General features: G+C 38.8%; 1 protein-coding gene across 3 annotated transcripts in view; it reads right to left on the reverse strand.

Moving 5' to 3' along the window:
* RNF144A (ring finger protein 144A) overlaps positions 1 to 25,117 on the reverse strand; it is a 68,966-nt gene that overhangs the window by 31,049 nt on the left and 12,800 nt on the right. For 2 of the 3 annotated variants that reach the window (XM_074538126.1, XM_005487222.4), the window contains exons 2-3: positions 23,113 to 23,195; positions 2,997 to 3,142 (exon numbers count right to left, since the gene is read on the reverse strand). In XM_074538126.1, coding sequence (XP_074394227.1) covers positions 2,997 to 3,131 — 135 coding nt within the window. In that variant the 5' untranslated portion in view covers positions 3,132 to 3,142; positions 23,113 to 23,195. The remainder of the gene's footprint in view (positions 1 to 2,996; positions 3,143 to 23,112; positions 23,196 to 25,117) is intronic. The other variant, XM_026793573.2, reaches the window with a different exon arrangement.

Genomic DNA, 25,117 nt, shown 5'->3' on the forward strand with positions numbered 1-25,117 from the left:
ACCATCATCAAGGAAAGCAAGGGTAATACTATCTATTAATTAATGACAAAGTTTTGGGACAGAAATTTTTTCAGGGCACTGAAATGTCACTATATAAAGCTTACTAGTGGCAAACAAGACACAGACAAACTACAAAAATTTCTTTAAACAGGACAAAGCTGAACAAACTATTTAAGTCAATCAAATACTAGTAAAAACTGGCTTATGATTCCACCTGAACAGAGTTCAAAATGCAAACTCCATGTCATCAGTCAGATTACGATATCAGCTGCCTGGAACAGGTTATCGGTAAAGGTTACATATCTGATGTCTGTAACTGGTTATATCTGCAAAAAGCTGTAAGTCAGCAACCACATTCTAACCAAAAAAATCAGAAGATTGGGGATGACAGTAAACATTGAAAGGAGCAAGGTGAAGATAAAAAGTGTATTTGGTAGCCCAATCCTTCTGCTGCCATGGAAATGTTACTGAAAACTGACATTTAAATATTATCTGCATTCAAGCACCAGGGAGAAACACAACACTCATCTGTAAGCATTTGAAGAGAAGAGTTTTCATAAAGTCTTTTATTTTATATGCTTTTGCATGCTTGCGCAACATTTCTTTCACAGTAGATCTACCTGTTCCATTGGCTGCCTCCTATATCTTCAATAACCATCAGGAAAAATGAAATCTACTATTAAAAAAAAGTAGTATTTCCATGAAGAAAAAATGAAACAAACTAAAATCTTTGATCTTAAGTATTAAAAATATACACCAAAAAAAACTTCTCTGGGAAGGACTTTTTAAATAAATTTTTAAAAAGTCACCCAATCCCATGTCTGAGTCTATAATACCATATTATAAACCCTTGGGAAATTAAAGTCTGAGCATCATGTATCCCACAAATTCTATTCTTACTGATAATACTCAAATTTTTCCTCTGCTGAACCATCATTACAAGGTTTTTGGTGTAAAATTGCACCCACTGCAATATTTAATGAACTAAAATTTTAATTTAAATTCAGTATTAGGGATGGAAACTGACTAGGTAGTTTCCTCTGATCCTAAACCAGCAATATTCATTAACTGTTATGATGTTCTCTGTCAAATAGTACACATGTTCCCCAGTGTTTTGTATTTAACTGACAAGATTCTTGTTATTCTGGGTAGGCATTTGTACAATATGGTAATGGAAGCCTGTTTTGTGACTGTAATTATGAGGCAGTGAGATTAGAATCTGTAATACATTAAATACTTTAAATACTTCTCTAGCTACAAATGTGTGCATGGCTATGCTGGTACCATTGAAAGGCATTTAAAGAACAATGCAATCATCAGGCACCATCAACATAAGATCAAAAAGAGAAAGACTGTGTAACTAATTTGATAACCTTCTATGACAAGGTCACCTGCCTGGAATTAAGAATTAAGCAGTGGATGCACTTTCTCTGGATTTTAGTAAAGCTTTTCAAAGTAGTAAATATTGTCCCTCTCAGCACCCTTCTGCACAAGCTGTCCAGCTATGAGATGAGCTGAGTGTAAAACTGGGCTCCAAAGGTTGTAGTGACTGGAACTACATTTGTTTGGTACCAGGAATGTTCCTCAGAGCTCAGCTCTAGTGCCAGTTGTGTTCAATGTTTTGGATCCAAGAATCAAATGTACCATTAGCACATCTGATGATGATACAAAACTGGAAACTGCTGCTGATACTGTTGAGGGGCAAGATGCCTTGCAGAAGGATCTAGATAAATAGGAGCAAGGAAATTATTAATGGCATGAAATTTAACAAGTTGAATTGTCAGTTTCTGCACCTGGTATGGAGTAACACCAGGCACAAGTATGAATCAGGAGGGGAGTGGCTGGAGAGCAGCCCTGCAGAAAGGCATCTGGGGTGCTGGGTGACAGCAGCTCCATGTGAGTCAGCAGCCAGGAGGGCAAAGCCCATCCTGGGATCACCAAACCCAGACTTGCCAGCTGCTCAAAAGAGGTGATTGTCCCACTGAGTTCAGAGTTCAGCCCCACCTTCAGCACTGGGTGGAGTTCTGGGCCTCACCACTTAAGGATGTGAAGATCCTTGGATGTATCTCCAGAGGACAACAAAGCTGGTGAAAGGGCTGGAATGAGTGTCCTGTGAGGAGCAGCTGAGAACCTGAGGTTTGTCTAGTTTGGAGAGAATGAGACTGAGGGGTGACCTCATTGCTCCCTAAAGCTTCTTGAGGAAGGAAAGTAGAAAGGGAGGTGCTGAGCTCTTCTCCCTAGTATCCATCGACAAGACACATGGGAATGGTTCAAAGCTGCACCAGGCAAGGTTCAGACTGGACATAAGGAAGCACTTCTTTACAGAGAGGGTGACCAAACACTGGAACAGGCTTCCCAGCGTTTGTGAGGTATTTGGACAATGCCTTTAAACACCATGCTTTAGCTTTTGATCAGCCATGAAAGTGGCCAGGCAGCTGGGCCACAGATCATGGTTGAAGTGATCCCTTTCAACTGAAAGACTATTCTCTTCCAAAGTTAAAAAAAAGAAATTAAAACAAAGACCTCAGCACCCAACAAAAACCCAATCAATCACAAAACTACCACCATTAGTCTTTGATATTCAATTAAATGTGGGCATGACTCCACCAAGGTCTCCAATATTTCTGAAAAAAAGTGAAGATTTCATCAGCCCTCCCATTCAGTCCAACTAACTAAAAGATGTTTTTTTATGAGGTACATAAGGAGCACCAAAACCACCCCCAGATCCAAGCCACTGATAGAGAAAAGGGAAAGTGTGAATAACCTTGGTAAGCAGATAGCTACACAGTATACTAAAATGCTGAATAATTTATTTATTTTTTATTGCAGGCAAACAAAGGTTTACTTCCTAGCTTTTGTGTCAAGTACACTGCAACAGTATTTATTTCCACCACACGATCAATACTTCAGGGTGTGTCTCTCCCAGCAGAAACACCCTATTTCTGCAGTTAAACCTATGCCATGTTTTTTATGTCTAATAAAGAGCACAAACTCACCAGGGTACAGAAGATGCATTGGCATTGTGCTATTGTTGTCATCTGCTCCACGGGGTATTCACCAAGGCAGAGCTTACAGGACACTAATGGGTCAAGTACCAAGTCCCAGGTAGGCCTGTATCTTGCTGTAGTCATTGCAGAGCAGTCTGAAGAACAGCACAAAAAGTAAAGATACTCCATTATTTCCTTATATTGATAGTCAGTACATCTCTGCCATCAAAAATCACATTGTCAGACATTGCCTGTTGAGTTTGTTTTTTCCAACAACCACACTAATCAGCAATAGTTAACTTGACAGTGCCAGCACTTCCATTCCCTTGTATATCCCCTGCCTGATAGAATTGGCATATATAGAAAGCAGAAGGAAAAATAACCCCACATACAATACACTAAACATATCAAGCAAACAGGAATACCCTTAGGCCACAGGCTTTTGTCACACATTACAAACACAAAAATCCCATTTCCAATTCCTGTGATTTTCATTACTAGCTACAAGCTTTCTCTGACAAACGTTAAAATTTTCTCATGGCGTTCCTTAACCTCAGCTACCCAGGCAAGACTCAAAAGGTCTTTCATAAGCCAGGCATTTATTATGCCGTTTTCCAGCATGATGATATTTCAACTCACAGAGCCAGATATTTTTGTTACCAAGAGCATGACAGATCAATCAGTTTGCTGTTAATTTTAGCAAGAACAATAAATATTTTGAGTACACTGCAAGTTTTAGCCTGCAATTTCCTCCAACCCTTTCAATATGCTGAGAGCACAACTTTGTTGTAGCAACAACCATCTGGGGCAAATAAGAGCACAAAGTGAGCCATAAGAAGAGGCTAAAATAACCTATATATCACCCTCAAGACAGTGATAGGATAGGATCATGCAGAGCATCTTTATCCTAGGCTTCAGGGCCCAGATGGTGTGTTGTCAGCTGACTATGCAGAAAGAAAATCTCACACGTAAGAAATGTATTCCCAAAGAGAAAAGTTAATTTATGAATTTTACATGAAGAAAAAACAAAACAAAAACCCACACACTCCCCCAAAACATCTAGGGTAACTTATGGAGTACATCAAATTTTAACAACATATTTACTAGCAATGTTTTATCACTGTGACATTGACCTCCTGAGCATAGAAAATTCACATCCCAAGCTGTTAAAAGGTTCACATTATCATGCCTTCCTCCTACGCAAAATTAGGTAGTTCCTTACCATCGTTACATCAGCAGTTATGTTACTCAAATCACGGTCACAGTTTTTTCAGGGTTTGTTTTCTTTTCTTTCCTCCTTTTTTCCCCTCTGCCTCCACTACTCCTTGCAAGAACTGCTAAATTTTTAACTCATATATGTGAACTTTGCAAACCTCCAGAACTGCAACAAACTAATGCTTACTAGACTAGATTTAGGCAAATGTTCAAGAAAAGCGTGCTTTTTGTACCCCAAGAAATCACGTGCAGACTTCACAAACATTTCCTTGAAGTCAAAGTCTTTGATATTCAATTAATTGTAGGCATGACTCCACCAAGGTCCCTAACATTCCTGAAAAAAAGTGAAGACTTTGTCAGCCCTCCCATTCAGTCCAGTTCAGTAGAAGATGCTTTTTATGATGCACGTAAATACCACCAAAAGATTTTTTCCTAGTGCAGTCAACAGAGAGAAGATGGGGTGAGAGAATAAAGGTTAAGCAACCCCATTTCCAGGGCTGTTCTCGAGCACTTCCTCTGAAAGTCCACACACCAACTCAACACTGTTTCCAAGCAAAAACATGGAACAGCCCCACAGACCAGCACAAGAATAATGACTCCACCTCACAAAACACAACTGTGCTGCGCAGTCTTTTCTGAGACCTCAACTTGAAAGTCAGACATGGTGATATGAATGAAACCCCATGATTTCTAAGGCTACTGGACTGCTTCTATACTCCACCACTACTTTTTCATTTCACTCACAAATTACTAGCAAAACCAATTTCCTTCTTCCAAACTTCGGTTTATCTGACATACACAGATTCATGAAGTATTTGAGAAGTAGTGACCAAACACATCTGAACTGACTGCTATAAGTTATTTGCTTGTCCTACCTAGTCTATTGCATATCTGATGTGTATGGTTCCAAGTAGATGAAACCAGGAAATGAACAACAAAGGACAGATTACCTTAAGGATGCACTTGCATACAGCAGGCAGACCAAAATCACAGCAAATTTTAAGTTAAGATGTACAATCTGACACAATTCAGACTAAAGCTCACTGAATGTATGGCATAGTTCAAGTCAGAAAAAAAATCTATATTTTCAGTGTGGGTCAGTAAGTGACAACAAAGGGAAAATATCAAGCTTCCAGCCCCAAGGCTTAGCCTCATTTTCTAGGATATTCAGTAGAGGTTTACTGGTATCACTGTGGTAATTCCACTTTTGCAGAACAACTATACTGCAACAACACCTCACGGGCAAATATTTCTCCTCTTTGTCTTTTGCAAAGCAAGAATCAATCAAATTAAAATGCCTTTCAAGTTGGCTTTTAATAGACCAGCAGAAACCAGCTGCCCATACAGCTGGCATGTATTCCATGCTGAATTCAGCCATGGTGATAACTGAGCAAAATCTGAATTCAGCCTCAAATGGTAGCACAGCCATTCCTGCTCTTCCCTCCTCACCAAACACCTTCTTTTAATAAGGAAATTTTACATTCACAATGGGGCAAGGAGAGGACACAATGTCACTGATGCCATTAAAGCAAGGACCAAGAAATTTGCCACCCAGCTTAAAAAGGCTTGTACAAAAAACCTCTGCACCCCACTGGATCATCTCTCCTGGGTACCCCTGTAAAGGAACACAGAATTAAGCTTTCCAATGCATGGATTAGGTCTTGTTTCATGATCATCCAGCACATTGCTGCAACTAAAAAATAAGCTTCTCTGTTTACATCACACATTTAAAAAAGCTTAAAAAAAAAGCATAAAATCAAGCCACAAACTTGTAAGAGACAAGTAGAAAAACACCTTCTTTCAAAATCAGATTAAAACTCCTACTGTTCCACAACTGTGGCCTCTTAGGGCTTCAGATTGAATTCTCATGCTTTCTAGTGATGTGCAATATCTCAGGGAGAATGCTAAGTAATTGCAAGAAAGACAAGGTAACTGGATTTCTAGAGGAACAAGATATTGAAAAACATCTTGGTGTGTCATTCTGTTGAATGACAGCACTAGTTACTCAAACAGCCAGTCGAAAATTCTGCCCCCATGGTTTGGCTATTTACTAGGAGGTTCCAATAAATAATGCTAGTGAAGGTTCAGCTCAACAAACCCCAGCACACTAAATATGTTGTTCACTGGAGATTGTGTTGCCTGCCAAACTCAGTCCAAACATAAATATTGACAGCAGATACACCAAATGAGACTTAGAGGCACAGAAAATCAGAAGAGAAGTTGGTCATCAGTTCAAACTCCCAATTCTACTGCAGTCAAGGTCAATCCCATTTATGTATTTTTGTTGACTGTGGTCAGCAAAACGGTAATACTGAATTTGTAAGATATACGGTAAGATAGCACGTGATTTTCTGGGAAAGCATCCCAAAGCAAACTGGAAGTCAGAAGCATAGGAAATAGCTTTAGTAAGAGTTTGTTCAGACCAGTCTTGTCATAAATAATTAACAACTTGACTAATGACTGTTAAATTCTTCAATCTGTGCATGTCTACACTGAAAGGGAACCTCTGCATAAAGAGAGAGAAGGGACTGAAGTCTTCTTACTGTAATAACAAAATATATATGAATGTGACTCTTAGGCACTCCTGGAGATGTGCATGGAAAAGGAAGCTTTCATTATTTCTGAAGAATTAATGAATTAAGTGAACATGAACTATTTCTGAACAGCAATCCCTTGGCTTTTGGTCCACCTACACAGACTACATTTTCTAGTGAGAACAAGTGGCTGATAACATCTGAATAGAACAGTTCTTTTTAGGCCTCAAAGAGTTGCAGAAAACAGTGAAGCAGAAATACTGTGAAAACCTCTATGGAAGCAGAAAATAATGCAACTTTCTTCATAAAAATCATTCAAGAAATCATAAAACAATATGATTTTTTTATTGTACACTAGTCAAGTATTTCACAGCATTGTACATTTAAATTGCAATTGCATCATCAACACTTAGGATTCATGACTGCCTATGTGAGAAGAAAATAGGGATAAATAGAAGTCATCTGCAGCACACTTGCTGGTGGGTCTTTTCCACCAAGCAAGACTCAAAATAGAGATTTCAGCAGAATCTCAATTTCAGCTTTAGGTCACAGATGAATTTAATTTCTAAATTAAGGGCCTCAGTTCCCACTCCTACCAGACAGATAGGCAATCAAGTACACTAAAGTCATCTGCCTTAAGGAGTTAACTTAATCTGAATTTATTGACATGATGAAAAGCATGAAAATAGAAATCAAAGGAAGGGACTTAAATGGGATTTAAAATTTGGTCTCAATCTTCTTGTCCGTCTTTATCAAAATAACTCCAATTAAAGTAATACAGGCTACTAGATGAAATCAGACATCTGCCATAGTACAGTTTTAATACTGTGTACAATTATTTAGAGACTTAAAAAGTACATAAAACAGACTGCATTTCCTCCTATATAAAGTCAAACACATCTGTTATATATTAAAAAACTCATACAATTGTACTAAAGTATGTTTCTGTACTATACATTTATAGCACTAATATTTATAAAAAATATAAATCTGTACAAAAACATACATATTTTTATTTACGTGGAAGAAGCCCACAGATGTCTGAAGCAGTCATCTGTAGGAAGGCTACTATAGTGGACTCTGGAACTGACACTGCCTACCACTTCTTTAAAGTCAATATTTTTGACTTTGAGCCTTCCTCTGCAGCCACAGCTGTGGCTCATCACACACAATCCCACAGCCATGGGCTGTACCCTCAGGGCAGCAGGGACTAGCCCCCATGATCCAGGTTGGTGGCTGAGGGCATTCAGCAACAGTCCTGGGGCTTGCATTATTTGCTACCCCTCCGTCAGAGCTAGAACTCAAAGCCATTTTTCTTTGCTCCTAGGCTTTTCCAAAGATCTTCAGAAGGATCATATGAAAGAAGCCTACGTGACATAATTGACCACTTTGCAAATGTTTTGCGTCCATGGCACCAGTTTTTATTACGCAACTATATCACAGATAAGGTCATTTTAAAGTCACTTTATATAGCAAATTAATTATTACATCCACCCACCAGGTAGATTTTACAATAACAATCTGGCAGGCAGACTCCATATCTCTCACTTATCAGTCACAGTTAGTTACTGGCACCTATCACTGCAGTAGCTGTGTCTCCAAGTCTTCATCTTCACTGAACTGCCTGGTAAAGCAGAATCGCTCTCCCCGATAGGTGTCAGTCACACTAACACAAGACTGATTTACATGGATGTTTAGGGATTACTAACTTCAGAGTTTTGATGCCTGCCTTCCTTCTATTCTTAAATCCTGTCAACCTGTCAAATGCCTACCTAAGTCTCCAAACTCATTCATAAATCTGATCCACAATCAGCTGCACAAGTCCAGCAGAGAGATATCAACCTTTGAATTTCACACAACCCCAGTAAAGCCACATTCTTTATTCCAGCAGTATAACAGGCTGCTGTTTATAGGTATAACTTTTTTCTACATGTATGAAACTTCAACTTAGAGTAGTGCAGAAAGTCATGTCAGCTTTGTCTATTGTGAGCTCTTCAGAGCTAGCCTTTAAATCCCTACACAGACTAACCACAAACTTCAACCTCTCCAGGGTATCTTCAAGCTATTCCAAGGCCCAAGCCCAGAAGAGATAAAAGACCAGGTATAAAAAGCTTTAGAACGCTGTCAGCAACTGCAGTCTCCTGGACAATAAAGCACAGGGGAAAGAAAATCTTCCTTTGAGTTGAAACAATTATTCCAGGGACTTCAGTCCACTCATGAGTAGCCACTATGTTTCTTTGCTTTACCTCCCTAACTGATAAAATCCTGTATTTTAAATATTTATATATGTATCATACACACACATATACATATGTATATACGTGTACAGATATACATGTATAAATATACAAATATATAAAGATTACATTGAAACATTACAATGCCAATAAAAAAAGAAAGAATGGGTCTTTTCACTGATAAAAGGTATCTGAACAGTAACATTGAGTGCAAAACAGAATAAATCTAGTGGATTGCTTCAGGGACAAATCACTGTTAGGCCATGTTAAAAGAAGAAAAAATTCACACCGATTTCTTTGCTAAATACCTGGGTAAATTTTTTCTTGTTTGTTTTCTTGAGAAATTAGAATATTATATATAGCAACCATCCCTGCCAAAACATTAGACAATGGGGTTTGATTACTGCACAGACCATGACAGATTTTAAGGATTAGAAAAAGCAATGGACAGTCTCCAGATCTATGGATAAGAGAATACTGCCTATCAAATACATGGGTGGGTAGAGAGGAAAAGATTTTATTGCAACAAATACAGAAAATAAGAGATTGTTAAAACTCCTTCAAAAGAATACTACAAATAGACATGCCATAAGCTGTCCATGCAGAAGTGCCCCAGAGAGCTAGATCCATGTACATATTCCAAAAAATACAGTCAGTGAATGTGACAGAGCCAAAGACTTTCCTGACCTTGCATTTTCCTATGTTTGTCACCAGCACTGGTGCCACTGTGGCTTCTTGTAGCACTGCCAACCAGCAGCAACCTGAAATAAACTGGGTGAGGCTCTTATTCAGATCCTGTAGGCAAGGGTGAAAACATTCCAAATTAAAAAAGAAAATAACTTCATTTCATCTGAAAGAAACTGTCGATGGGAAAGGGAAACAGAAGGGGAAGAACTGGAAGAGTCAAAGGTAAGAAAAAATAAATATAATAAAAAGAAAAATGGTGTAATAAGTAAAACAGTTGAAAACATAGGAAAGACAGGAGAAATCTCAAGAAAATAGCTGAAATAGATCAACTTCCCAGCTCATCTCAGAAGTAGTGTACTTCTATACAGAATAAAGTAACAATTGAAATGGAATCCCTCTGCAATATAATCCAAACATTCAATATTCCCGAAAGATGACATGAACAACAGGACAGGTGTGTAACTACTAAAGAACATTGCTCAGAATTCATGTGTCTAATCAATGTTTGCTATCTAAGAGATTTTAAAAGCACTGGAGCAGCAGATGACCTCAGGCAAAAGCTGGGAAGCCCTTGCACTATGCCATTTCCCAGTACTGGAGTCCTAGATCCTCTGCACACCTCAGAGCCCTCTCAGCAGCCAGAGGCACAATGCTTAAGATAATTTGAAACAGTGAGGTCAAGATGATATGCATTTTAAAAGCCTCCTCATCTCTGCTGGATGGGAAAACTCCATCCTACACAATATGGGGAGAAAAACCTAGACACTGTAGAACTGGTTTTGCAACTGGATCTAAAACTGGCACAAGTGCAACACATTTTGGTCTGGAGAGAACAAGCCTGCCTGTCTCATTTGCTTGCTTTAAGAGTCATCAACCTATTAGATCCTTAGAGACTTCCATAAACTTTACTGCAGTGAACCACTGGCTTTGAATACTGGGGCCAATACCAAGGCTCCATACGTAAATTTTACACACCTATAGCTATAGGTGTGTAAAATATAATATACAAAATATATACAAAGGGGAGGGAGGTCACAGGTTAAATCACTAACAGACAAAATGTTAGAGCTCTGAGTATTTTAGAGAAGGGAACATTAGCTGCACACAGAACAGGTCTTAAAGTGAGACAAGATGAAGCCAACCCAAAGCAGACTGATCTTAAAGTCAGTTGTAACCTAAGCACAGCTGCTTGAGACCAAATAGTGTCCTAGCTTGTAAAGGCCACAGTAATAAGAAGGGCACAGACAATTCCACTGCTTTCTAGGGAAGCACTTTATTATCTTCCAGAAATTCCTAGACCACCCACTCAAAATCATTTGCTTTGCTATTTCTTTCCTCCCATCCCTTATATTTCCCCACGTTTTTATTTTCTCCTCCCCAACTCTTTTCCCCTCCACCCCCTTTCTTGTTTCCTCCTATTCTTTCCCTCCTCTCTGCTTATAAGAATTGATGAATTAATGCACTCTGGGCTGTCTCCACACAAGCAATAAATCAGTACGGAGCAGTTTGAAGCTCTGACATACCACAAGCTTTTTCCTTCTCCACAGCTGACTCTTCCAGAAAAGTAAGAACCATGTTTACACAAATAAAACCAAGTTTGAGCTCTGTAAGAGCTTTCTTCCAGGGGGGAAAGAGAAAAGCCTCAGAGGCTTCAAGCTAGAAACCACATTTAAAGCTATGCAAAGTTATTGTGAAACTGAAAATACGAGCAAGGGGAATAGAGCCCTAGTTCTGCCTGAGACATTTGGACCACCTCTCAAAAGGAAATCAAAACTGTTCTTTTACTTGCAACTATGACAAAATGCATGCTTAAGGCATGCTGTATCTCCATTGTACTCCACAAGTCTCAGATGAGTACATGGGATTGAAAAACCCACCACAAACCCTCTCAAGGTGTCACTTGCATACTAACAGTGGAGCTCAGGTTTGAACAACAGCTCCTGCACTAGCTGTAAGACAGCACATATCCAAGCACCATCCCTTCCTAGGCTAAATCTGAAATGCAAAGCAGATATGCTGCTGGCTGAAAGCAACATTCAGAGTGGGGTAAAGCATGGTTAACTTCCCTGTAGCTCTCTGTTCTTTTGACTCAGTAACAACCACAAAATTCCAGGTAGGTAGGTATTGGTAAGAGACAACATTTTTCACAGCTCTCAGTATGGACATGTTCCTGGTCTCATGTCCCACATCTACCCCTCAGAGATTAAAGGCTTCCCTTGCTCTGAAGAGTTATCTTTCACAAACAGTATTAAGAGGGAGAAGAACCAAGAGAGCATATTTAATCAATAGGAGTAGAAAGAATGCATGCCAAAACACAGGAAAAGACAAAGATTCTTCATAGAGTAAATTTTTATAGATGTGTTTTGTGCACTCATTACAATCACATGGAAAGTTACTTTTACTTTTCCAAAACTATTCTAAAACCAGCAACTCTAGTGAGAAGTCAGACAGCTTCTGTCCCAAACCACCAGCTTGTGTCATACTGTTTCACCCTGTGAAATACATGACATGGCATACAAACTCATTCACCATGCTGGTGTGACACACAGGACTAAGTATAAGGAAAAACTTAGGATGGGATTTAGACTGCCCAAGATAGTTATGCTGCTGCTTGTGCCTAAAAAGGCAGATTTTCAGATAATTGCCTACACTACTTATTCAGAGAGAGGAAGACAGTGTTTCTAATACCAGGCACCTCAGTCAAGGGGAAAAAAACCATCCAAAGAGGAAAAAAAAAAAAAAAACCACCACACATGTTTCTGTAAGAATTCTGTCCCCTAATAATAAACCAAATGGCTTGAGCTATGCAGTGGTCTGAATTATATATCAGTACATATACCCGTCTCCAACACTCAAACTGATACAGCCTGCTCAGTACATCCTGCAGACAGGATTTAGTCTGATCAACACTAGCTGCTACTCACTGTTTTTCTTACTTAGTCCTAAATTTAAAAATAGATAAGAGAACAAAATATTTTATCATTATTCATATAATCTGATGCATTACATGACAAAAATGACAACTATCACCTAGGACACTTTACAACAAATCTCTGGTCTGACACACTTGATGCCTCTGGATTCAAATCTCTTTTTGCACAGTTCAAATCCAATTGATTATTCCCCACCATCCCCCTAGAAGTATTGTCTTTTTATCCCCTGTTTTAATTTCCTCCTGCTCGAAGGAGCCTGCCCTCTTCCCATCATATCATCTGTAGCACAATCCAGTTCTTCACCCTCACTGTCCTACTAGGCAACTGGCTGCTCCTTTCCTCTCTGGCAAAGGGGCATTTTGCCTCTAAGCACAGGGCTACAAATTTAATCATATTTTGTTCTATGTTAATATCTCAGCCATGCTAGCTTGAAGAATAAAGTGGTGTTTGCTTCCAAGTTTCATCTCGCACATCCAGAATTCCATGTTCCAACTATGTGTCTCCATGTCTTTGTATGACAGTCAGCACATGCCTGTGCAGAGATATGTCACTCACACGGGCCAGAAAACTTACAGACAGATGTTTAATATACAACAGTGCTTGGATAAGGGACAGATACTTCATTTCTCTCTAAGTGATGGTCTGGTCAAGTCATTTATCACAGGCCTTGCTGTGCTAGACCCTCAACAAACACATTCAAGGGAAAGTTCTTCTGTCAGTGTGAACCACTAGGTTTGCATGCACAAAAAAGAAACCTGATGATTAGAACACAAGATTTATAAGGAATAACTGATAACCTTTTCTGTCCCAACTTACTGCATAACTGAACAGCTCATGCAGCATAGTCACACAGACACCTCAGATGGTACCTACCACACCACATGGGCTGAGCAGAGGATGGGGGGATGAGCAGTGCATTAGCTCCCTGAATACATGTTTTCCTGCACTTGTCCCTCTGCAGAGAATCAGCATGTACCAGTACTCTCAGGGGTATAATATATTAGCCTCAACAACAGCCCCAGCTCTATTTCTTGACAGTAATATTACTGTTGCACAGGAATGCTTCCAGCTCCTCCCTCCCTATCTTAAAACAACATTTGCAGTACAATACACATATACAGCCCTCATTTACTGCAGAAAGCAGCAGCACATGGCAGAGACTGTGCCTAATGCCTCTGCAACCACACAGGCAGAGATACCACACCAACGGCTGAAGTACTGAGGGCACATAGAGATAACTGAAAGCATAAGAGGGAAGAAAAAAAAGAGCACAGAAGCACCACAGTGATGGAAATGCTCCCTTCAGGGGTCCCCTTGTCTAGGTAACAAATACAGTACGTTACAGACCTCTTGATTTTGGAAACACATGCAGAGAAACTCTACTGTGATTTCCTCTGTACCACCTTCTACACTTGAGGACAGCTCAAAAGTCAATAGGTGGTGGTCTCTGGTTTATTACTTATAGTTTACATTTAGTTTTCTCCTTTTCCTAATGAATAATTGTAGCAAATTAAGATCAAAAATTAAATTTTGGCACTTGAACTATAGTTTCCTTCCTCATTTACAACAAAATGTTAAGAACAAGCTTCCAAAGGTTCTACAGTGGCAAATCACTTTACTAAATAAATTAATCAGTAGGGAAAGATAAGAGGCAGTAGGCAGAAACTAATGCACAGAAGGTTCCACCTGAAAATGAGGAAGAATTTCTTTGCTGTGGAGGTAACTGCACAGGAACAGATTTCCCAGAGAAACCTGGAGAAATTCAATAACTGTCTGAACACAAACCTGTGCCGTGCAGGATGACCCTGCTTGAGCAGGGAGGTTGGACTGGATGATCTATCGTGGTCCCCTCCAGCCTGACCCACTCTTATTTCCATCTTTGGGTTTTTCAACCGTTACTATTATGGAAGAGACTTGGCTTTTGAGTTACACAAACAGAAGAAATGTCAAAAGTTATTCTAGGAATATACCGATAGAATAAGCTATCAAAAATCATTTAAATAAAGCTTTTCTAACATTGAGTTAGCAAAATCAATTTGAATTGCAATAAAAATATAAATAAAAAAGGATGCTACCTTAGCATGGCATCTGTGTATTAGTGTAGCCTAGCACTATATAGCACTGTATTGCTATGAAGTGAAAGCTGAAGGTACTTAAGTCAATCCCTTACATCTTCAACATACTCACATAATTCATCCTGTTAAAGAGGGAACACCTCAGGTACCAACAGTGCAGGCATTAATACCTAGTGCACCACAGTACTTTGCTGTAGACTTGGCATGCAGTGAATGTGACAGCCTACTCAAGAGAGGAATTGCCTGCTACTGTTTTGCATCATCTCCTAGCACTCCTAGACCATATTACCCCTTACCCAAATTAACACAGATGTTGCAACTGATAGCCAGTCCTGGTGTTCAGGATACACCGCAAGCTGAACATCCACTGGAGCCCTTTTGGGTTTTGTATCTGTACATACCACCTGCATCCTGCTCCATCTGTAACTTTTATGTGCTTATGCACATGGGCAGGAAGGATGCTGAAACAAAGTCCCCACTGCACATCTTGTGGGTCACAGTGCTGACCTGCTTACTAGCAGAAAGCACACTGGGCACACAGATGGAAAACACCTACTTACTCTTCAGTTTCCCAGCAGAGAGATCTGGTTTGCTGCATAAAGCAACTGAAATTTGCATAGACTTATTCTGGCAAGGACAAAAGCATTTTTAGGACAGCTTAAGCTTGTGGATATTATTCTAGGGGTTTATAAAAAAAAAAGCTTTAAAAACAAAAAGTCAAACAAAGAGCTTTTTCAGTGAGGCCTAATGGTTTTTAGAAGTGAAATTATCAGAATTAAGTAATCTTATTTCCTAAAGAAGGAAATAAAATAAAGCAGTGATACTTATATTTAAAGCATTTACATGCACATTATTTTCCCTAAGCCACTTCATAAAATGAGCTCCTTCCACAGGTAAAAATGATCAGTCTATGTACATTTCCAAAAAGGTAACTAAAGCTTATCCCACAAAAACAAAATCCAGGAAAAGGCTAAGAGTTCTTTGAAAACATGCTTCTCCTTATGTAAAATAACTATGTCAAGCCTTTTACCTGGACATTGGCTATGTCTGCAAAAGCCCTTTTCAGGACCTTGACATATATTCATATGGGTGCAGAACAGTCCCAAACAGTTTATTAACAGAAATCAACTGCAAATTCCTCTGTGGGGAAAAGATTCTCTTATGTTTGCATGGTGCACACTGCAGTGGGCCAGAGGTTATAGAAGTTTACATCAATACAAACAAGCTCTAAGACAATTCAACTAATAGTAATAGCCTTGGTACTAAATATTCTCTGCCTCAGAAAACATAAGTAGCTGAATTTAGTGAGCAACCATTTTTTGCAGAGCTGTTTGGGCATCAGGAAGTATTCTGATACAGTATTTGTCTGAGCAGTTCTGATTCCTGTAGCTTCCATCCCTTTGTATGCAGCCCAAAAAAGTGGACCAATCAAGTCAAGTTCACACTGAAATAAGGAATAAAGAAAAAAAAAGCTTCTTTTCTTAAAAAGTTATGATTAAAAGACTGAATTTTTAAGTGGTAGGCAAAGATAGTCTACACTTCCCAGAGGTCAAGTGCACATTTCAGATAGTAGGAAACTTTCCAAGTTCAACTCATGCTTTCCCAAACCAAACAAGACACAAACCACAGAAGCCTGCCCTCTTTCCAGCTGCTGGGAAGATCACAGATGAGGTTGTTCATTATGGTCCCAACCAAGTAACATGGCACACACACCACCACCCACCTCTTCAAACATACCTCTCTATTTAAAGGGAATCCACAGTACTAAAAAAATATATATTTTTTAAGTTCTTTAGTTGTTACTTTTTCCTATTTACTTTAATGGTTCAAAGTGTTTTATGCTTGGGACATTGTGAAAAAACAGCCAGAGGCTGACATACTGGTTTAAAATAGATATTTAGAGAGGAATTGCTGAAGGGGTTCTAAACCAAATAGCATGGATTACAATCCACTGTTTAAAATTAGGTTTTGTGGTTGGTTTTTAGAAATTCCTAGTAACAAACTCAATCTGACTGCTCTTTCTTGGCTGAAGTTATTGCACCTAGCAATCTAGGAGGCCAATAATAGAAATTTCATTTTAAATATGGCTATTAATGTTCCTAAATATAGTCTACCACATGACTGACCTGTGTACCAGGCCTTAAGTCATTCTCTAGGTTTTGTTGGGGTTTGGCTTTTTTTGACCAAAGACAGTAAATGCTTGACTAGGACTTTAAAATGTGTCATGTTATGGGGATTAAATAGTCTGTTAATATTAAAACTATACATTAAAAAGAAAAAGCTTTCAGGAAAGAACTAAACCTGGAACATGATGCATGTTTAATGACAAGAGTCCACCACCAAGGAACAACTGTTCTTTGAACAGAACAACTATTAAATCATTGAAGGTATCCCACCTTTATTTTCTGAAATCCTTGGGTAAATCCTACATTGTCTGCAACAGAGTATTTTGTTCTAGTTAATTGGCAAAGGCAGCCCTTGAGTTTCTTTCCAGCAGGAAACCAATTAAATAGATGTAAGGGCGAAGCAGTGCTTCTTTAAAAAAACAAACGAGAGAAGAGCACAGGAGCTGGCTGCAGCTTCTCCAAGACTTGGAACAAGCCATTCCTTCAAGAAGAGGAGACACAAAGCAGTGCATCTCCTTTATGCTGGTGAGCACAGATGGGAGCAAGAGCATCTCCACTTGAACCAAGGTACTTGGGGGCCTTCAGAACTCACTGCACTGGAAAGGCCAGAGCAGAGCAGTGTAGGAAGAGCCTATAATGCAACAGAATAAATTCAGGGGTTTTTCAGCCACACCAAACTCTATTCTACATGGAGAATAGGGAGGACTCAACATCAGACATAGGGGATCAGCTGTAAGCCAAGGCAGTGCAACATAAACTCTAAGCCCATGAAGTCTAACAGCTGAAGTCATGCAGTTGAGTTAATGGGGAGTTTGGGAATATGAATGACAAAACAACTAGGTCAGTAACTACCAGCACATTCAAAATCTATCTGTACTTGAAAAGAACAAAAAACCTCAAACCCCACTAAAGAAGGCTCATGGGAGACAGTGAAAATGAGAAGGATATGTAGACCAGGAGTCATCCAAATATTAGATTTAAAACATATGAAGCAAAAGCTGAACACATGGGGCTTCTAACCATGTGGTTGTTAGAAATTAATAAAAATAACCAACCACTTGTAAAAATAGCTAATAAAGAAGTATAAAAAATGCTGAAGGACTATAAAAGGAACGAATATGGGCACAGATAAAGGGCACTAGAGCAGGAATTCATTGTGCTGGGCAGAGACCCCTTCACCCAGGTACTAAACAGCAATACAGGCTCTCATACTTGGGCACAACACTTTAATACTGGGCAACAAACTGAGCTTTACTTCTAACCACAGATCTGAATCACCTGAGCTGGCTTGAAGAGGATGCTACAATACCTGCTAGTGACCTGAAATAACCACGAGGTCTGGGTTCTTGCAAAGACAGCAGTGGTTAGAGAGTTAGCAGATGGAAAAAGCAAAGTGGTATGTACTGCATAAGACAATATAATTATCCTGTGACACAGTTTGTGCTCTCTCCTGCCTTCCCTACTAACACTCGAAATGTTTTCTTCTGTGGAGACTGGCTTTGCTGTTTGGTTAAAGAAAGCAGTGTTAAAAAGTAGCTGTTGGGCTTGGAACAGAAAGTGCTGAGGTTTGAGAGGGCTCCCAAGTGCTTGGAGAAGTTCTTTCCATACCTCCTGAGAAAACCAGCTTGCTTATGCAGCTCAGCTTATGCCTGACACACCAGCCACCAACCAGCTTCCTCCCCAGCCCCGAGCTCAAGGCTTGACAGAAATGACAACCAGCACCTCAATTTATAACAGAAACATTAAAAGGACTGCTGAATAATATGGAAAGCTGTAAATCAGCCTTTTACCATAACAGAAAAGGAAAGGGAAGAAGTGGGAAGTTTCCCTCTCTGAGATCCAGATCTCCCTAGCAGTTTCATTCCCATTGGCAGTCCTTATTCTGCAGTGTTACTTCAAGCCAACCAGCAAATTTTATAGAAAATTGAAACTGGATTGAGACATGCAAAATGCAAGCCAGAGAAAGGAGAAAAAGCCAAATTCATAACTGCTAGGGATAGGAGAAAGATTTAGTAATACTGACATGACACGAACACCAGAAAGTGTTATCAATTCTTGTTAGGATCAATACGTTACCAGGAGAATGGAAAACTGTTCAGAGAAAATTAGAGGCTCCACTGCAATGTCTGAATCTAGTGACAAGAAATTCTCAAGTACTGCTGTAATGGAGTTGTGTACATGGCATTAAAAAAATTAGAAAAGGTGGAAGAAAGCTTGTGAAAGCTTAGGAACTCACTGTTATGCAGCAACAAGATTCTTTTGCATAAGACAAAAAATTGCTCCAAGGTGTGTAGTGGTTACTTAACTTTATAAAGGTCAAAATACACAATAGCAGGCAAGTGTCTTGACTTGTGCCTCTTTCTGTGCTTCATGCATTGCCAGTACATTCCAGCACATTTAATACTCTGTACATCTGCAGTAGTCAGTGTCCTTTGTTTCCTTTCTCACACACTGAGCTGAAGAAAATCAACCATCTCCAACACACTAATTCTTGCAATTCCCTCTTAACAGAAAGGTGATAAATTTTACAGAACCTGGAACAAACTACAAAAAACCAATGCCACATATACATAGCATCCATACAAAAAGTAAACATTCACAGCTAGACTTATTTCTGCAAACTTCAAAAGAGGTTTACCATATACCAAATCCTAATCAGGTTTTGGTATATGGTAAGACCACAGAATGTTCCTATATTAGAAGCTAATACTGATTTGTTTTTTTTTTTAAATTGCCTGCAACAACAAAATTTTAAAAATATAGGGAAAAAACCCTCCAACATTTGAAACAAAGCCTCAGAAATGCCATCTTCAGCTATTTATTTCAATAGGATGCCAAGTTGTTCTGCAGCACTAGAGGGGCATTCAAAACTAAGAATTAAAAGCAATTAGGCTGAGCAGGCCATGCCTGGTCAGAACCACTTCCATGACGATCTGAGCTAGCCACAGACCTAAACACATAAACAACCAGGCAAACAAAGAAATGCAGATGTATTAAGAATAGCAGAGATAATTTACTTTCTAAAATGTTGCATACTGATAAATATTTCCCACCCTCAAACTCTTCTTTATTAGTGGGGAAGATTTTTTGTGACTAAGGCACATAGTCTATTTGCCTACGACATTTAGTTTTTCATTGCTTTATTAATTATAATTAAAAATAAATATTTTGTGGCTGACATCACAGAATGAGTTTTTCACTTCCACAATATAATTCTTTCTTTATGTCACAGGCTGAAAAAACACTTTGACTTTTGTGGACAGATATTTACATCTTTATCAAATTCTATTTTAGTTACCTGTATCCTATGTTGGACTGAGCCAAGTTGTCTCTGGCTATAAGACACAAATTAAGAATGATGATTATGATAATTCAAATTATTACTGTATCACTGGATCATGATCACACATTTGTCACTAAATTATGGTACAATGATAAAGTTTATATAGGTCTCAACTGCCATTAAGGTAACAGACAGCTACTCAGAAAACATCTTAATCTGAAGCAAAGACAAAATATTTTGATTGTTTCCTTTCACAGTGAAATGAAACATTAGAATTATTTTAAGGTTATAAACAATGGAACAGAAATTATCAACTCTAATAGAAAATCTGACAATTTCAAGCCAACACTAGATCATTAGAGAAGAATTTTGCATTTTGCTGGCAAACTCTGACTTTCCCCATCTGCTCCCTTCTCACTCTATTAGTGAGCAGGAGCAAGCTAGGAAAGCATGTCTAAAGAAGATGACAAGAGCACAAGCCTCTTTAGATGCTTAGGAAAGATCATGAGCTGTCCCCCTATGCTCACTATCACACAGACAGGAGTGGCAGGGTCTTGCCTGCCAGACAACGAAAATCAGAGGGCAAAGCTTCTCTGCTTTGTATTAATCATCTGAGCTATGTATGGTATGTTCTTGTTCTTTACACAAATACCTCATGATCATCTGTATGCCACAAATATTTTCCAATACAGATCTCTGCCAGGACATGCTCCATTTCAGTAATCCCTTAGAGCCATTTCAGTGAAACTGGGTTGGAAGGCAGCAGAAAGATTCAAGAACTCAAGGCACATTTTAACCGTGTATGCTCACAAGATGTTAGAGCTGCCCTCACACTGATCAAAGGCCAGGAAAGATCATACAGGTTCACAGTTGTTTGACTTTTGCTGGAACATAACACACTCAACTTAGGCTTCCACTTGTTTGAGAAAATGAAAAAAAGACTGACCAGTTATGCATGCTTTTCCAAGACAATGGACACAGTTCCTGAGAGTACATGAGATCTGTTTTTCCCCTCATGTTTCAGAAAATGGGATATGGTGCCTGGAGAAGTTTGAGGATCTTTAGAGGCACCTCAGCAGAAAACTAAACAAACAGCAAGGTGAGAACAGAACAAGCTGCACTGCTGAAAGAGCACAGTGGTGAATGCAGAGGCAGATGACTATGATAGGACTCTTCAGGAGAGGGATGGAGAGCTGAAAGAAGGGAGAGAGGCTGAGGGACCTTGGCTCATTTAGCTTCCCACGAGGAGATCAAGAAGAGCTGCTGTCACTCTCTGAATATCCATAATGCAGGGTAAAGTACATCACTAAATGGGAGGGGAACTATTTCAAGAAATCACTGATCCCAAGCATAGATATGTATAAACTTGCCATTTCCCACATCTTATAAGGATTTTCTTCAAGTTTCTAAGTATCAGGAATTAATGATATGTTTCTAGCATAGTTTTCTAAAAGTATGAAAAATGCTGATTACTTGCAAGCTGAAAGTTTATAAAAGTAACTACAGCACTGTGAGGGACAAAAAAAAAATATCTTTCTGCTTCTTTGTATTTAAATTTTAAATCAGCTGGTTAAATTAAAGAACAATAAAATTGTAGATTTACTTTTTTTTAACCTCAACTTTTTTTTAAGCAAGGGATATGAAAGACAGTTTCAGACATTTTGGCTTCAAAATAAATGTTATCTCTCCTCCTCTCCCCTCTCATTTAGATCTTCTGCTTGTAAAAAAGACATGAAAATATAGACCTTTCCACTTAGTACTAAACAATGGAGCAGAAAAAAAAATTAAAATATTTAAACTAGCTATATAATTAAGAAATACTGCTTTATATTAAGATATGTTACTCAAACAGAGTATACAGACTGTTACATTAAATCTTCAATACTTAAATATAAGCCAATGAGGGTATGATTATGTTTTCACAAGGGGTTTTTCCAGTAGTCAAAACAAGTCAAGTAAGAACACTGTTACACTTTGATAAGCCAAGAATATGAGCTTCATAGAAAAGGAGGGAAAAATATTGTACAACCTGCTAGTCCATAAATATGACTTTTTAGTACTATTTCCAGAATATCAATGTGTGCAAAAGCAGCATTGCTTGAAAAATGGAAAGCTACTAACAGCAGGTCACGAGCTCAAGCAAATAAAAAAATCTAAAAATGCCATTACTTCTACATATAGCCTTCTATTAGAGCAACCATAATGCAGAACTCGCAGCTGTAGTGATATTAGCAGGATGACCTTTTCCAAACCATAGAGAAACAGGTTTTCATTACTTAAACACAAGTTCTGCTGCCTTCTGAAGGATCTGAAACTGAATATGTGCTATGTTTTTTGTTTGACTGGAGATACATTTGCCAACTGTATCAATAATTTGCTATCGAGTACTGTATAGAACTGTAGCTATCTCAAAAAGGAAATCACTATCTCTCTCCCTTATTTGGAGTGTGAAGCATGTGGGACATACGGAATACACAGGAAATGGAATTATTAAATCAAAAACCATATATGAAAGCACAACAGGCTCTGTTATAGAGATGGAGATATATTTTTATGTGTTTTATACATGTGTGTATATATATATACACACACATACATATGCTATGTAGAGATTTAAAAATGAAAGCCTAGTGAGCCCATTTTAGGTGGTACCATTAAACTGTGCTTTGAGGATTGCTATCAAACAAGTCTCTGTGACTTGGATTTTGCTAGGAAGCCAATTAGAATGCAGATTTGGTTGTTTTCCTATATTTCTTTGGTAAATGAACCAATCCTTTTTATGGTAGAGCTCCATAATTACAAGCAAACTTTGACAAATTCTCTCCTCTTACACTACCCCAGGCTATGTGGCTTCCACTTTCATGGGCAACCACAAGAGCAATTCCTAAGACTATAAAACCCATATCTCAGGCATATTTTTCCACTCCCACAGCTTCTCTTGGCGTAAGAGTCCTATGAAAGTGTGGCTTCATTGAAAATTGTATCTGTCTGTGCCCTAGCCAAGTGTTATCAAGACAGTCAAGGCAAACACCTACCACAACAATCTCTCCTTTGTCAGTCACAGGGATCCCATGAGAAAGCACCAACCAGTCCACGATTTTGGCAGTGTTAGACAAGCCTGGAATACAAAAGATAAGGGTCACACTTTATTTCAAATGACCATATAAAACCAGAACTGAGAGTTCCATTTTGCCAAGCAGCTTTTAAAATTTTGTGATAGTACAATCCTAGCAGACAAAATTTTGTGGTGGACTTGGCAGTGCTGGGTTAACAGTTGGACTTGATGATCTTAGAGGTCTTTTTCAACTAAACAATTGTATGATTCTATGAATTCAGAAAACAGCAACTGGCAGGAGTCCTACTTTCACTACAAGCTATTTCCCACTTCTCAGATTTATTCAATAGTGTTGTTTCTCAGAAATAAACTATCAGCTGAGTTCCTTTCCAACAAGTACTCATAAAACTTATTTACACAAACTGAATATGTAGTTTTTAAACATAAAATCTGTCTTTTGTTATCAAATATTAAAAACAATGCAGCTTGGAATAAGTTTACAGCCAAACACAAAATTCCCATTGTCCTTATTCATCTTAAGTTTTAGACAACATGCTATTTAAAAATATTTGTAATTATTGAAGTCTGCCTTAGCATTTAAAACTCCTAAAAATAAGGATTGCTACATTCTCATTCTGCAACATTCTCATCCTCCACTGATTTCCATTTAGAGGGAGATGTGATATGGGAAAAATATCTACCGAACTTCTAGAAAAAACAAACAGTAATTACTGTTACTTGGGCAACCAATGTTCAAAAAAAGCTCAGATACATGTACTCCAAAATTCTAGGCTACTGATCAGTTATTCAGCCAACAGCTCTGTCACCAAAACAAGGTTCTCCCCTCACTTCTTCCACATCCTCTGCACTTCAACATTCCCCACCTACTTCTTTAAAACAAATCTTGCTTGAAAATTAGGAAAACTGACAAAAATTATTATTGTCCTCTTCCTAAATTATCTTGACATTTCAGGAGGAAAAGAAAAATTTATTTTCCTTATGCTCTACCTACTTGTAAAATAAGAAAACTGTTTCCTGTACCTTAGGATCAGAAGGTCCAGGGGATGTATTAGATTGTTAACCTGAACACCACAGATTATTACACATGTTCCAAGTGCCCTGACAGCAAGATAAATAGCTTTTACATGGATAACAAATACTGCCTAGGCATACAACCTGCCTTGGGCTGGAAACCTGGAGAGATTCACCACTTTCTCTAATGGCAGGAAGGGCAATTTACTAGTTTGAAGAGCAACAGCTGTTTACCTTTCCATGTAGCTCTTCAGACAGCCTTTCTAGTTATATTTATCACTCCTTAAATGGGAGGAGGAAAATTAATTTAAAAAGGAAAGAATTGAGTGCAACACACTTTCTTGTCAATGCAGTGTCTTGTACAGTCAGGGTACAAGTCAGGGTTAGTGCTTAAGTTGCTTTCAAACTCATTTCCTAAAGCTCTACCACAAATGTTTTTCTTCTCTTCTGCCAGCTCTCTTTCTTTTTAGCACACAGCTTGTCCTGGGCCAACACTCTCAGTCATTACATCAGTTTCATCTGACTTATGCATCTCCTAATCTCTTTCTTCCTCTGAAAACCTTGCCCTTGCCAGCCCCTCACTAACCACTCCACCAGCGCTGCCTTCCTGGGCCCTCTCTCCCACTTGTATCTCACAAAGGCAGGAGGCATCCTGAGGAAACAAACAGTTCTTATCAGCAGGGTTTGTCACTCCTCCTGTTTGCTCCTGGGCAATCTCTTCCAACCACAGAAACTCACTTTACCCTCTCTACAGAAGGACCTCACAGATTTACCTCCTACCCCAAAACTCTCTCACTCTCCCCTTATCCAATCTGGAAACTACAACCCTTCTCTCTGACATTTCCTAGGAGTTATCCAGCTGTTAGGTTAAGCTCTACACAGATGGACAAACCAATTATCTCCCCTCCTTCCCAAGAGTCTCTTCTTAAATAGTCAGCATCCTGCAAGTCTGA

The sequence above is a fragment of the Zonotrichia albicollis genome, chromosome 3 (assembly GCF_047830755.1).
Source record: "Zonotrichia albicollis isolate bZonAlb1 chromosome 3, bZonAlb1.hap1, whole genome shotgun sequence".
In the NCBI taxonomy this organism is placed as follows: domain Eukaryota; kingdom Metazoa; phylum Chordata; class Aves; order Passeriformes; family Passerellidae; genus Zonotrichia; species Zonotrichia albicollis.